Genomic DNA, 15418 nt, shown 5'->3' with positions numbered 1-15418 from the left:
ATGCATCTAGAGCTCAACTTCAGTGGCAAGAGGCCCTAGTGTGCCCATGCTCTTTCACTCTGTTTACAAATAAATAAAAAATAAATAATATTAGACACATTTATTTATGTGCATGTGTGGGTGGGTGTGACTATGCCTGTGTGTGTGTGCATGCATATGCATACACTGGGTCTCTCCCCAATGCAAACCAATTTCAGGTGGCTTGTGTCATTTTTTGGGTCTGGATTTGAGTCTAGATGCTGGGAAAATCTAGCTTTGAAATGAAGCACCTTTAAATCTAAGCAATCTCCCTAGCCCCAGTATAGAGCACTTTTATGTGACTTCTGGGGACCAAATTCAGGTCTTCATGCTTGCAAGGCAGACACTTTAATACTGAGCTATCTTCCACAATCCACAACGCTTACTTTTTTTTTTTTTTTTTTTAACAAAATAAAGCCAACAGGCCAAAAAAAAAAATCCAGTTTTGTTAAATCTGGTCAGATAAAATACACTGAACATCTATGATACACACAACACAGCTGTTATAAATTATGAATAAAATAATCCTTTTATGCTATAGAAGACTAATCCTATTAACTGGCACCAATCTTCCATCTGAATTGTTTCCAGAACCAACATTTGAAGGTTTTCCGATTTAAGTCAGCAGAGTTGATTCAACTCTGAAGCACTTCTGGCGGGCACTGTCCCCACGTGGAGCCTATAACAGCTTCTAAATACCCTACGCATGGATGGTCTAGTAAGCATGGTCTCCATTGTTCCCTTTCAGGTTAAGGGCACTACTGGCTGAGGCTGCAGACAATTCGTGATAATAGCTTCATGTTCTGGAACCTGATTCCACCTGCTGTAGAGAAAACGGAGGCAACACTTTCGAATTCTTTTCAGTTTGTGTACATTTGTTACACTGTTTTTGATACAGGATGTTTCAAAGAGCACTCCATGGGATGTGGGTCACTACCTGTCCCTCAGAGCATCCATCACTCAGATTAGGAAGGCACTAGACTCCTGCCGTCCATAGCCACTGCTCTGACTCCGAAGCCACTCTACAAAGGGCTCCACAGAGCTCAAAGACCGCTATTAATAGGGTGTTATTGTAAGTGGTACCCTACTTTGTCTGGAGTATTGACGAGATGATATATCAACATATAATAGGTGTATGTGGTACCAAGTGCATACTTCTGATAATGATATACAGGCATCTCTGTTCCCAGAAGGCAGAAGGAAAGTGGTTTTAATATTACCTGCTGCCCTTGATCATCTTCAGTAAAGACAAATTGCAAATTACTATTTCCTGTGCTGTTCATGGGTTAATCACCTGTTTGTTTTAAAGGAGATATTCTGCTTACATTTAGGTAATGAGGCTTCATTATAAGTGAATTTATTATTCAATTTCACGTAATGATTCTAGTTAATGATACAAACATGATCATTACCAGAAATTCCCCATTTGTTGTGTGTCAGCCTTTTGGTAAGCATTTTATTTATTTTATAGTTAGTCTTCTAACATAATTCCCTAGGTAGATTTTTATTTCTTTTTTTCCCTTTTCTTATTGGGGGCTAGGGTGAGTGGGGAAATATGTGTTTAGTTCCCTAACAAATCCCCAGATCGCAGAGCAATGTTTGGCTCACACGAGGCACTGCATGAGAATTTGTTGAGTCAATGTTTGAAGGATTGAGTGAGTGCACAAGTGATTCACAGCCTTGCGCCAATTTTCAGATAGCCATGCTCACACAGGTTATGTGCATCATGACATATGAGTGAAGGTAAGGACTGGGGTCTGGATCCAGATGGATCTCTTTATAAACAGTTCCTGGACTAGCTGCCCAGTGAAGTTACCTGGAGGATTTTTGTTGTTGTTTGTTTGTTTTTGTTTTTCAAGGTAGGGTCTCAATCTGGCCAATTCACTATGTAATCTCAGGGAAGTCTCAAACTCATGGAGATCCTCCTATCTCTGCCTCCCCAGTGCTGAGATTAAAGGCATACACCACCACACCCAGCTCACTTGGAGGGTTTTTAAACTGGGAAAGCCTTGGTCATTTCTCCTCATCTGAATCCCCAAGAATGGTGTGCAGGTGACAGTGTTCTTTGGAAAGCTGCTAAGTGATTCTGATTTTATGTATTTTGTAGTCCTGAATAGAAATAAATTCACTTTCCTGATTCAACATAAGGTCTCACTGAGGGATGTTCTGTTAGGGTCCTCTTCTTATGACCGCCCTACTGTTTAGTTTCTAGTCATGCTTCAGGAACCCACCCTCCACCGCCTGAAGTTTCTCCAATGCAGCACTTATCAATAAAAGCCCTGCATCCCAACCAGACTGTAGGTTCCCAAAGGGCAGCCTTTACCTTGGGCTGCAAGTAGCATATGCGCCAGCGCACTTGCACGCACGTGCACACACACACAAACACACACATGGATCCAAAGAGAGTGGCGTAGTACCTACTTCTTTCCTCGTGTGCTTTCATTTGCTTTGGGCACAGTCCACTAACTTAAATCTACTACCATAGTCCATTCGATGTTGCTGTCTTTCACTGGCCTTGTACTGAGTTATAGTTCTGGCTTTGAGTTATATTTCCTTTCATCCTCAGGGCAGAGAAACTACTCTGAACCTGTGTCTGAAGCTGAGATCTTTGAGAATCTCCTTCACTCTTTCTTTTATTTGCCAAGCAGTTAAAGACCGCTGGTCTCTGCCAGCACTGCGTGCTTCCACATCTCTCCTCACTACTCCTCTGCTCCTCATGCTGGATTTAGTTAGTGTCACCTTGGTTGGCTCTAGAGAACTACGATGTTGTTCCCTACTTGAACACAAGCCCTGCCACTCAGACGGTCCTCACACCCCTGGCGCCTTGGCTCTGCCTACAGGATCGGTTGCTTTGACACTGCCATGACCTGGTTTGTATCTTCAAACATCCCCATCTGCAATGGGCTCTGGCTGGGTGGCAGCTCTTCTTCACGATAGTACCTGACTGCTTCCAGCTGTTTTAATCCCCACTGTCAGCCCACTCTCAAGTCCTACCAAGCAGCTGGTTAGGACCATCCTACTCTCTCTGGAATTTTCAAGACATTATCCTCATCAAAATAGGACTGACTGCTACAAGGACCCAAAAGTCTCAGGTGGGGTTTTGAAGGCAAATTTATTGGATTAAAGCCTTTTCTACAGTCATTAAAATCTAAATGTTTTAAAACTGACTAATTTAAACTCTTTTAATACTTATTTCAAAACACCACACTGCAGAGAGTATATTTAGTTATGATCTCATGATGCCTGTTGTAGAGAAGAACCCACATTCAGATGTAGTGATGTGAAGGAAATCAACACAAAGCCTGAATGTGGCCAGAGCTAATGAAAACAATTCTTTTGTTTAAGAAGGGAAGTTTGTAACAAAAGATCCAGAAAATATTAGCTTCAGCAATTTGTGATTTAGTGACTGTGTAACCAACATATTTCAAGGAAGTATTTCAGAGTATAAAGATCATTTATAGTTTGCCAAAAGCTGTTCACATCATCACCTTGGATTGTCTTTGAGAGTGGGTCAGGAGAAAGGCCAAGACTATTCAGAAGAACTCAAGGCCATTATATGTATGGTCCACTTTAAGGTTGACTCACACTTGCCTTTCTCAGAGGCGCCCTGGGCCACAGAGGAAATACAGCCTCACAGTAAGTATACTATAAAAGCTTGAGTGTCTCTCAACAAGGAGAATCTTATTGGTTGGTACTAAGGTAGTAGCTACCCCAGATCTACGAAGATCAATATGAGGGCCAAATGCAATAGACATATTTTCTGTCATAGAGAATGGTTTTAACTAATGCTTTTTTAAAGACATAGTTCATGATGTTTATTTTTAAAATATTTTAAATAATAGCTTATTTATTTATGTGAAAATAGAGATAGAAGAGAGACCTGCAGAGAGGATGGGCACATCAGAGCCTCCTAAAACTGCAAATGATCACAAGATGCATGTGCCACTTTGTGCATCTGGCTTTACATCATGTGTACCAAGGAACTGAACCTGGATCATTAAGCTTTGCCTTAACTGCCGAGCTATCTCTCTAACCCTGTAACTAAGGCTTTTAGCCAAATGGAAATATTTTGGCTATCCCAACAGGCGCATGTGAAATGCATATATGTCATAAAATATCATATTTTCACTGAGCCCATAATAATGGAGTACAAGCATCCAGTTTAAACAGATACAGAATTAATTATCATGTTCCCTGTCCTTAGTTGTACAGTATTGAAGAGTAGTATTTTAACCACAGGATGGTGAGTGCTCTCACCTTGAAATTCAATTTCCCCCTCTCTTTTGGAATGACTGTTGCATTACATTCTGAGAATAATAATTACATTGTAGGTTTCAAAGTGTATCAGAAAAAAATAGCACACATACTACAATCAGCACACCAGACAAATGTGGGTCTTTATATTTCCATGACCACAAAATAGCATATATAATTCAGTGATTCATCATGGACACATAATTCTGGTCATTACAAATTTCATTATATTTTAAATAATTTAGAATTGCTACATAATAATTCATACAAATACCTGCTAAACCTAACATTAACTATCATGAAGGCTATTGTCACATACACATATAAAACTGCAAACTTTTAAACAAGTAAGTGAATTTCATGAGCAAGGGTTACCCACACGCACTACTAGGCAAACATTAACTTCCCAAGGCCACCCATAGCTTGTCAAATTTAATTCTTATTTTAAAAGCCCTTGGAGTTCTGCCTTTATGATGAGATTTCCTCAGATTTCCTAGTCCGTGGTAATGATTCACCCTATCAGAAGCTGCTGAGCATTGTAACTAGAAAATAATTTCAATTTAAGGTTTTTAAAAGAAAGTCTCCTTTTAAAGAAAAGAGCTGCAGGCATCTTTTTCAAGGAGGAGGAAAGGAAGAAACAGTCTCAAAATTAAAGAAGATATAAATACCAGCTTTAAAAAAATAAGTCATCATGATTGCCTTTCAAGGTATCATGAAAATGCATTTAATAAAACTAGTGGGTTTGACCATCTTAGCAAATAACCAGCTGATTTGTGTGGGTCATATGACTACGTCTGAAGAGCATTTGAGAGGATGGAATGCTAGAATGTAAACTTGATATTTCTTTAGCAAGAAGGGAACATCCCAGTGAACATGCTCCAGGGCTTGATATTAAATTTTACTAAAGAATGCTAAGTAACTGATACTGTTACCTTTGTTTACAGGCTTCAGAAGGAAAACCGCACAGGTGGAAACACACACGCATTTGGGGACACAGGCACGCTTACCACAGGCTGTAACGGGGCACCGGGCATCATGGCGTTGGCTAGCTGCATTTGCTGGGCCAACATGGCCATGTTCTTCTGCTGAATCAAGTTATTGCGCCCATTAATCTCCAACTGTGTTTTCAAGTGTGGGGGTGGGTGCAGGTATTTGCAGTTCTCCCTGGAGCAACGACCCTAAAAGAGCAAAAGCAACAACCACCATGAAGTTGGATAAAATCAGTAAATACAACAACAATGACAAAAAACAAGCACTTGAGCTTATCTTGAGTTTTTCATAATGTATGCAAACATTTATTATACCTTTAGGACAAGTAATGAATTCAACCAAATGCATTATTAAATTTAGGAATTAAGATATTTGAAAAGTTTAAAGTCTGATGAAAATATTAAATTCAAATTTAAAAGTCTAAAAACTTGCAAGATAATACTACAACTTGGAATGTCAAATGAAGAATATTGAACTTCTGTCATATTACTTTCTTTGTTAACATCATGCATCTGTGAAAATAAATAATGATCCTTTATCACCTATTTTTACATGCACTGAATTCTATAAAAATGATTTAAAAAATATTTTAGTTATTTATTTGAGAGAGAGAGAGATGCCTATAAGAGTAAGGAAGGCCTATATACACTGCAAACAAACTCCAGGTGAATGTGCCTCCTTCAGACTCTGGCTTCATATGGCTACTGGGGAATCAACCCTACCTAGTTCCTTAGGCTTTGCCAACAAGCACCTTAACCATTGAGCAATCTCTTCTGCCACTAAGAAACGACTTTTAAAGACTCATGACACACTATCTTCTTCAATTAAAATAAAAATTTCTACCAAACTTTATAAGGCCATGATACATTAGGAAATTACTGCTTCAAAAAAAAAGAGCCGGGCGTGGTGGCACACACCTTTAATCCCAGCACTCGGCAGGTAGAGGTAGGAGGATCGCTGTGAGTTCAAGGCCACCCTGAGACTCCATAGTGAATTCCAGGTCAGCCTGGACTAGAGTGAGACCCTACCTCGAAAATCTGAAAAAAAGCAAAAAAAAAAAAAAAAAAAAAAAAAGGCAGGAGAGATGGCTTAGCGGTTAAGTGCTTCCTGTGAAGCCTAAGGACCCCAGTTCGAGGCTCAATTCCTCAGGACCCACATCAGCCAGATGCACAAGGGGGTGCACACGTCTGGAGTTCGTCTGCAGTGGCTGGAGGCCCTGGCATGACCTCTCTGTCATTCTCAAATAAATAAAATATAAACAATTTTTTTAAAAAAGAAAGAAAACAATGCCTATGTGCTCCTAGTGCACAGAGAGATTTACTATATAGTGAAATCTTGATAAGAAATGCAGCCTTTAACCTTCTACAGATAAATATTGTCTCCACCACCCAAAAACTATAAAAATGATCAGAAATGGGCTTATTTGAACTTTGAATAACTGACAGTGAAAAGGAAGAAACAAAACAGTATTTTGCAACAAAAGTATTGGTATAGCTTTTTCATGTGATGATTATTGAACACTGCATATTAAAGTCTATAATATACATATAATACTCATATTGACAATAACTCATCAACTACTTTGACAACTGTTTTTCGCCAATAAATCTAAATAGAATTGTCAGGGTACCAGAAAGATTAAGCCATTAACCAGTTTCTATTGTTTATTTATTTTTATTTTTTAAACTTTCTATAGAAAAGTCAACTTAGTTTAATTTGACTTTATAATATAACTTGTCATAGAAAACTGATGGTTACATTTATAAAAAAAAAAACCAACCATCACAGTTCTAGTTTGAAGCCTCTGTCTTGGTTCTTACATTGTCAGGTTTTAGGACTAGGTCTGTACACGAGGCTGATCTAGGAGACTGCCTGGCATTTGAACACTCCTCATGTAATTCTGAAATTAGCGCCACACAGGTCTCCACACCTGAGAAGGGGGCTGGCTTTCCCATTATTAGTGGCACAAGTTGTCTAGGACAAGAATTTCTTTAATTATGAGGTACTTTGTTCTATAAACCTGTATTACTCCCACCACAACTTAAATAACAAACAGAAAAACAAAACTAAATCCTGGCAAGAAGTTATTTTTCCATTATCTACCAGCAATGGCTATTAATATGCCCACAGGTCAGCCATTCCTTACATATAATGATTTAGTACATATAAAATCACCACTCATGATATATGCTGAGCTCATGGGAACATTACTAGCAAAAAAGTGTTTAACTGCAAAACAACTTAGAACCATGAGATAACTCAATTAACTCATACGAATGGCCACAGAGTGTCCTTATGTCTGCAGCTGGACAAAGTTTCTTTCAAAGAGCGGCTTTGTCACTCACTTGCTGTGTAACCTCGTGTGCATTAGTGAGACCCTCTGTGTCTTTCCTGCAGACAACAGAGCCATCTGTCACGATGACACATGAGGTTGAGCAGGAGTGTGGTCCAACTTGACACAGGGTGACAAGTGTAATAGGTGCCATCAGTAAGTGGCAAATATTTTCCTCCTTTCTTACATTTCTGAACTGATAATAAGCCCACATTGCTCAAGTAAGCACCATATCTTTCAAAAGTACTAAAAATAATGCAGGTAATGAACCTTAGTGCCAATGTCTGTCAACCATTAGTGACAGAAGAGGGTGCCTCTTCTTAATCATCAGCAACCAAAGAAAATGCCTTTCCAGTGCATTCCTTAGGGTGTTAGGTTTCTCTGCTTCTGCTAAGTCCAGTGAAGTATTAGGTTCAGAGAACTGACTGACTAAATGATATAAGTGAATCAAAAAATGAAATTCTCATTTTTATAATGTTGAAATTTGTTCAGTTCTCAATTTAAGGGTGATCTCATTCAGCTTTTTAACTTGTAAGAAATTTTGTGACTTTAAGAGAAGGTATATGTTTAAACCAACTGATCTTCAAAGAACACCTAGTTCATTTTTAAACATTATAGTTAAAAAAAGGTTGTTTTAAAATAATTACACATGTATACAGAGTACATTTAACTAAAAATCATACGAACGTGATACAGACTATGATGGAAGTTAGGTAATTAATAGCAAGCCAGAGTAAGCCTAAAACTAACTGAACCTGCAGATGGTAACTTAAAGAAATGCTATGTATTTTTTTGTTGTTTGTTTATTTCTTTGAGAGCGACAGACAGAGAGAGAAGGAGGCAGACAGACAGAGAGAGAGAGAGAGAGAGAGAGAGAGAGACAGAAAGAGAGAGAGAGTGAGCAAGTGAGCGCCAGGGCCTCCAGACACTGCAAATGAACTCCAGACACTTGCACTCCCTTGTGCATCTGGCTAACGTGGGTCCTGAGGAATTGAACCTTGAACTGGGGTCCTTAGGCTTCACAGGCAAGCGCTTAACTGCTAAGCCATCTCTCCAGCCCAATGCTATGTTTTAAATTTATTTTATGAGAGAGGTGAGAGAGGGAGAGAGAGAGGGAGGGAGGAAGGGAGAGAGAGAATGTGAGTGCACCAGGGCCTCCAGCCAGTGCAAACCAGTCCAGACCATGCATCATCTTGTGCATCTTGGCTTTACATAGGTACTAAGGAATCAGACTGGTATCCTTATGTTTTTTTTTTTTTTTCTTTTTTTTCTGGCAAGTGTCTTGACCACTTAACCATCTGTCCAGCCTCCCTAGCTATTTTTAATACTTGTTTATAAATCAGTTAACAATTACAAACCAAACAAAATCTTAGAAGTTGGGTAAATTTAATAAAACAAAAGCAATCAAAAGTGCATATGACAACAGAAAACTGGTTTTCCATTTCAAGATACTCTTCCTTTGCCTAAAAGGGATTATTGTGATTTATGAAGTCAAAATTTAAAAAGGCATGCTGTTATGGAGCCAAATACTAGCTCTGGGTAGGATTAAAATTACCAAGTCCTATGTATGTAGATTCTGAAAATAAAGAGGTATTGAAAATATTATAGGATATCTCAATAGTCTTAGCCAGCCTTTCTGGGAATACTGGTTTTCCAGTAACACTGTTTAAACGGAAACCATTTACTTTGGCTGTTAAAACAAATCCAATATTTCCTATGGGACAGCATAGACATGCAAAGTCTTTAAAGCACTTTCTGGAGATTTTCATTGCTCAGACATTGGCCAGAAAATATGGCTAGGAAACTAGGTAGCTTCATATTGAAAATTCTTAGTTTTTTTTTCTAGCTGATAAAATTTTGGCCAAAAGAAGCCCCTTGATAACAGCATTAGCCTTCAAAATTCATTATTTTTCATTTGCAAAAAAAATGTCTTCTCATGGATATACCATAATATCCAGTTATTTGTCCTAATGGTCTTCCATGACCTATGGTGATATTAACATATATACTTATTTGTGATAGTATCTAGTAGTAGAAATGGATCTAGCATGATGTATAGTTATTCTAATGCTATTCTGTGACATGCTATATGATGTTAACATACATATTTACTTTTCAGTGTTAGTATATAGGAGTATGAAATTTCCAGCATCTACAAGGCGATTTACCTTAAGAAAAAATACTGTATTTTAACCACATAAAATGAGTCAAACACCAGGTGTGGTGGTACCACCCTCTAATTTCAGCACTTGTGAGGCTAAACTAGGAGGAATCCTGTGAGTATGAGGACAACAAGGGATACAGAGTGAGTTCCAGTTTAGCCTGGGCTAAAAAAAGACAAAGAAAAAGATTCTCTCTCACACACACACATCTGTAATCTTTAATTTGTTTATATATGGATTGACACATGTTGACTTAACTCTAGAAGTCAGTTACTGGATTTTGCAAGTATTGAAAACAAATCAATACAGGTAAAATAGATTATATCATAGTTCTTAAATGTATATTTCTAGTAGCACTGAATACCCACAGCTTCCCAACTGTTGGCTGAGGACACACAATGGCAATCATTACACTCATCCTCAGGTGAGAGCCAGTCACTGTTTGATCCCCAGTAAAACTTTATGGAGGCTGTATTAGTCAGCTAGGGATGCAGAAGAAAATATCAGACTGGGTAGGTTTCAAGAAGAGAAACTGATTTTCTCATAGTTTTAGAAGCTAAAGGCCTAAAGATGTAGGTTTTGCCCACTTCAGTTTGTTTGTTTATTTTTGTAAGGAGAGATTCTGAGGGTCCCTTTTAAAAACATTTATTTGTAAGAGACAGAGGGAGAAGGCAAATGGGGAGAGGGGGAAAGAGAGAGGAGACAAAGAGGGGGAGAGAGAGAGAACAAGAGAATATGAATGGGCACACCAGGGCCTCTTGCCTTCTGCAAACTCCAGACTCATGTACCACTTTCTGCATGTGGGTTTGTGTGGGTTCTGGGGAATCAAACCAAACCAGACAGGCATTGTAAGAAAGCACCTTTAACCCCACTGAGTCATCACCTCAGCCCCCCAGTTCAGTATTAAATCCTGTGTCCCTTTACCACCTTTACAATTATGGGAAGGGTGGGAGGTGGAAATGAGAGAGAGCTCCCATGAGTTCTCTTGAATTTCTTCTTACAAGGGCATCAGTAATATTGGTTATATCCATAGAAGGCCTATGTCCAAATATAAACTAGGGGTTAGGGTTTCAGCTTATTAATTCTTCAGGGACATAGACATTTAATTGATATTAGGGATACATATAGTTAAAAATAATTTATATTGTAAAACTATCTGTGTATACCTGCTGTGACTTTAGGGTGAAATGTCCCCTATAGGTCCTTGTGCTTAAGCACTTGCCCCCACTGGTGGCACTGTTTGGGAAGATTGTGGAATCAGTAGGAGGTAAAGCCTGGCTGGAGGAGGTAGGCCCCTCGGTGGGGGAGCTGTGAGGTTTTACAGTCCTCACTTCCTGTTTGCTTTCTGTGTCTATGCATCAGTGTGAGCATGGTTTCTCATTCCTGTTGCTATGGCTTCTATAACCACTGGAACTGAGAGCTGAAATAATCTCTTCTACATTAACCTGCTTTTTGTTAGGTTTTTGTTCCAGTAACAAGAGTAACTAATGCCATGCACCTGTAATTATTTTCACAATTTTAAGTGGGGGAGTCTCTTATTCTAGAAATTTCCTTAAACACACAGGAAATAAATATAGACAGGGTGGAAATCTTAATTTTCTACATATAAGTTGTGGGGATTTGTATCTTGTTTCTGATACAAGGTCTTGCTATGTCATCTGGAACTCACTATGTATTCCAAGCTGGTCTCAAACTCACAGCAATTCTCCTGTCTCAACCAAATGCTCAGATTACAGGCATGAACCATCACATTCAGTATAAACTGTGATTTCTTCATCCAATTGATATAGTTTGAATGTTCTGATCTCAATTCAACCTCCACAGCAAAGATACTTCTCCCAGTAAAGGAGATGAAAAAATTCATGAATATATTTCATTGAAAGAAATAAAATATGGTTCCAAATGAAATATAATAAAAGGCTAATTTAAGTTTTTCCTTTTTTTGGTCACATTGATAACACTTATTCACATGTACATACAAACATATTGGCTTAATTGCTGAAACTATCAATAAACACACACACATACACACACATACACACAAAGAGAAAGAGAGAGAGAAGCTCTTGACTTTCATCTGTAATTTATTATGGCTTGAAAGCATGAAACTGATTCCAGTACTGATTAGTATGTACTAAGGCCCCTTTCACTTTAATGTCTAATCTGATTTCAGGTTTTTGTTGTTGTTGTTTTCTCTAGCTACTTAAAGAGCTGTTTCCAGAATTCAATAGCTTTTCTAGGCGTAGTTTTGTAGAACATTCCTATGGTTTGATGATGAAGATTCTTGTATATTAAAACCAATAGTGACATTTACAATATCCCAAAATATCCTCAGTGCTGACGCCATCTCAAGGCGCTCTCACTCAAACCTGCAGATACTATGACTTTTCTCCCACAGAACTAAGCAGCTTTCCTTGCACAACCCTCATTAATCATCTTGGAAAAGGCGTAAGTGAAACTCAAAACCTCTCCTTAGTATTGAGTAATTGTGTAATGCATGGGCTCTGGGTTAGCTGCTATGAGGAGGGGCAGAGGAGAAAAAGGCAATAAAATAAAATAAAATATTCACATCCTTAGGACAAAATCCCACTTCTCTCTCCTGAAGAAATAATAACCCTTGCCGACGGGCCTGTCAGGCCTCGTGGGATCTCCAGAGACTAGCATGTGATGGGATGGTGTCAACAGAAACAGTCTTGCTTTTTTCTTATGTCTCCTCTGTCCCAAGGAAGTATATAGCAGACACCAAAACTATGAAAAGGCTTAACTAACACCTATTGTCTTCCCCTGTTTCATAATCTTTCTGCACTCCAAAATGAATGTAGCCTGAATTCCTGAACCAAAATCAGAGTGTCCATGACCTTGCAAAAGTCCAGTGACATTTGGTAGGTGCCAGCACCATTACACAGTCCAACATTTGCTGGCTGCGTTTTTATAGCATCATAAAACTGGAAATGCCAGATCACTATGTTTCTCTTATTTTTTAATTACTTTAGTATTTTCTTTTTGGGGGGACGACAACTGTCAGATGTCTAAACTGTAGCTGAAGCACGTGTGAAGTTTCACGATTTCCAAGTCCAACCTTTCAATCTTGGTTAATGATTAAAAGCCTTGAAGTGTACGTAATGAAACTTGGTGGTATGTTACTATCGTGTGGTTTTCAGCTGAGGATTAAAACAATGTTTTCTGGAGAGGGGGATCCTGAGGCACCTCCCCTCCCTAAGGATCTCTCTGGTGTTAGTGCTTGCTGTTGAAAAGATTGTTCAGTGGTGAAACCATACACACAAACACACACAAAGGTGCTCATGTTATTGTAAGCAATCTCTCACCCATGTTCCTAAAACAACCTTAAAGTTGACTTATTATCCTATCACCCAAAAAACAGAAAGAAAAAAGAAAAGACATGATAGTGGGATGGGGAAAAGAAAGAATTATAGGCAAGAGAATATGAACAAGATAATAGGTGTGTGGTGGGAAGTTATGATGAAACACATTATTAACTATAATATTAAAACTAAACAATGGTAAAACATGGTTTGTCCAATTCATCTTTATACTATTATAGATGGATTATAGCACAGAGGTCTATTATGTTTCTAGGGTTTTCCTGAGACACGAAGGAGGTAAGCTTTATAAAGGACTAATAAAGCCCACACAATGCTCTGTGACATTTTATTGAAATACAGATATGTAAGTTAACTTCCTGTCAGCACAAAATTGAACCCTGCAGTCTATCTACAGATTTGGTGCTCAGACTATAGCACTAAGGATACATATCACATCAGGCAAGCCTGCTTGGTCATCTGCAAGAACAACTATTTTCGAATCACCAACTATTCATACTAGAAACAGAGAAGACTCCAGCCAAATGAAAGCTCTAACCCCTTTGAGTCCTGTCAAGGAAAAAAAAGAATGTTCCAAGATGTAAGCTACTAATTTGGGAGATTAATCCACATAGCATTTCCAAAGTGTAATGGAAAAAACATTAGATGTGCTTCTAAATTTTAGCCTATCTTTCATTCTTGCCCCTTCCAAAGCATTAACAGTAAAAGAGAAAACTGAAGAACAAATGAATTAAAATCTTACTTCACTGTATCCATTTCAACAACAGAGTAGAGTGGTACAAGGTCACCAGATGCTTCCACTGACCCTGGTTGACAGGAATTATATAGTTAATGTACATATGTGCACATAAATGCGCATGTAATTATAATGTAGCCTACATAAAGGCAGCAACATACAATGGTAGTCTTTAAGGGCCATGCCTTTTATTCTTGAATATGAAAGAAAGGAAATCAGAGAGGTAACACATTGATAAAGTTAGCTATAAAATAATATTCCCACTACCTTGCATTGCATTTTTATGAAGTACTTAGTATATACTTGCTAAATCTTATGTATACCTTCAAATAGAGGGAAGAAAACCTTGTTTTCACATGACTGAAGTGGTATTTATTATTTAAGCCAAGACAAATTTCAAATTGCACTATGCAATGTTTCCAACAAATTATGCTAGTATTTCTACTGAACATCTTTAATCAGAATATAGTGGATGTGGGCTGGAGAGATGGCTTGGTGGTTAAGTGCTTGCCTGTGAAGCCTAAGGACACCAGTTTGAGGTTCGATTCCCCAGGACCCACATTAGCCAGAGGCACAAGGGGGCGTACACATCTGGAATTTGTTCACAGTGGCTGGAGGCCCAGGCATGCCCATTCTTTTTCTCTCTCAATCTATCTTCCTTTCTCACTCTGTCACTCTCAAATAAATAAATAAAAATAAACAAAAAAGAATATAGTGGATGCAATTGCATATCTTATGAACATAATTCATTCTTAAACAATTTCTTGAACTATTAACAGATACCTAATTATTCAGCTGCCATGGATATATGGACATTTTTACTTCACAGTATTACCCACTCTTTTAGACACATCATCTCAAGCATTGCAAATATGAGATTGTTTGTTTTCCTCAATATTGTAGTTATACTCCTTTGTGGGATTCCCTAACTAAAAACATGTTTATACCTTCTGTCCTCCCCAAATCCTGTTTCAGGTGCGGTTACTAAATGGTACTCTGCTTTGCATAAAAGATAATGACAGCGAAGGGAGGAAATGGGAGATGCTGGAAGTCTTCACCTCTTTCAGACAGGCCAGCGCTATGCTTGAACAAAATGTGCTCAGTGACTAACGGCAGCTCTCTACCCCTGTGGAGAGAGCCCTCCCCTTCTCCATATTCCCAGCACAATCTGCTACAACTGTGCACAGCCATCAGCTCTCCCTCAGCCCACAGCTGAGGTGGAGAGAAAGACAATTGGCTCCTATGACCAGAATACATCTCCAATGGATGCTGGTTACAGCAGCTTTCAGATGAGCAGAATGGAAGATTGAAGCCAGAGAGGCATATCAAAGAACAGGTTATTTGAGTCTTTCTCTTTGTGCTCCATACTCTCCTCACCCTCAGAGCTTCCACTGGCTTTCCACAAACATCTTCAGAAGCAAACACCCTTGGAAATGTCTTATGGGTAATAAAACAGGAACATGGCTGAAATTTTAGAAAGATTACAAAAATGCACCTCATATCCTTCTATGGGTATTTTTTTTTTTGTTTGGGAGGGGTTTGAATCCATATTAGCTAATGAATTGGTTTAAACTAGGGCTTTTGA

The 15418-nt window shown here is 38.5% G+C and overlaps 1 protein-coding gene across 12 annotated transcripts in view; it reads right to left on the bottom strand.

Annotated features, from left to right (window-relative positions):
- The window catches only part of Mbnl1 (muscleblind like splicing regulator 1), a 184393-nt gene that overhangs the window by 31467 nt on the left and 137508 nt on the right, over positions 1-15418 (bottom strand). For 11 of the 12 annotated variants that reach the window (XM_045131083.1, XM_045131082.1, XM_045131081.1 and 8 more), the window contains one exon: positions 5280-5450. In XM_045131083.1, the coding sequence (XP_044987018.1) occupies positions 5280-5450 (171 nt within the window). Of the gene's footprint in view, positions 1-5279; positions 5451-13839; positions 13859-15418 lie in introns of those variants that run through there. The other variant, XM_045131089.1, reaches the window with a different exon arrangement.

The sequence above is a fragment of the Jaculus jaculus genome, chromosome 12 (assembly GCF_020740685.1).
Source record: "Jaculus jaculus isolate mJacJac1 chromosome 12, mJacJac1.mat.Y.cur, whole genome shotgun sequence".
NCBI classification, from domain to species: domain Eukaryota; kingdom Metazoa; phylum Chordata; class Mammalia; order Rodentia; family Dipodidae; genus Jaculus; species Jaculus jaculus.
The sequence above is the reverse complement of the archived record's forward strand: the minus strand, read 5'-3'. Positions and strand labels throughout refer to the sequence as shown.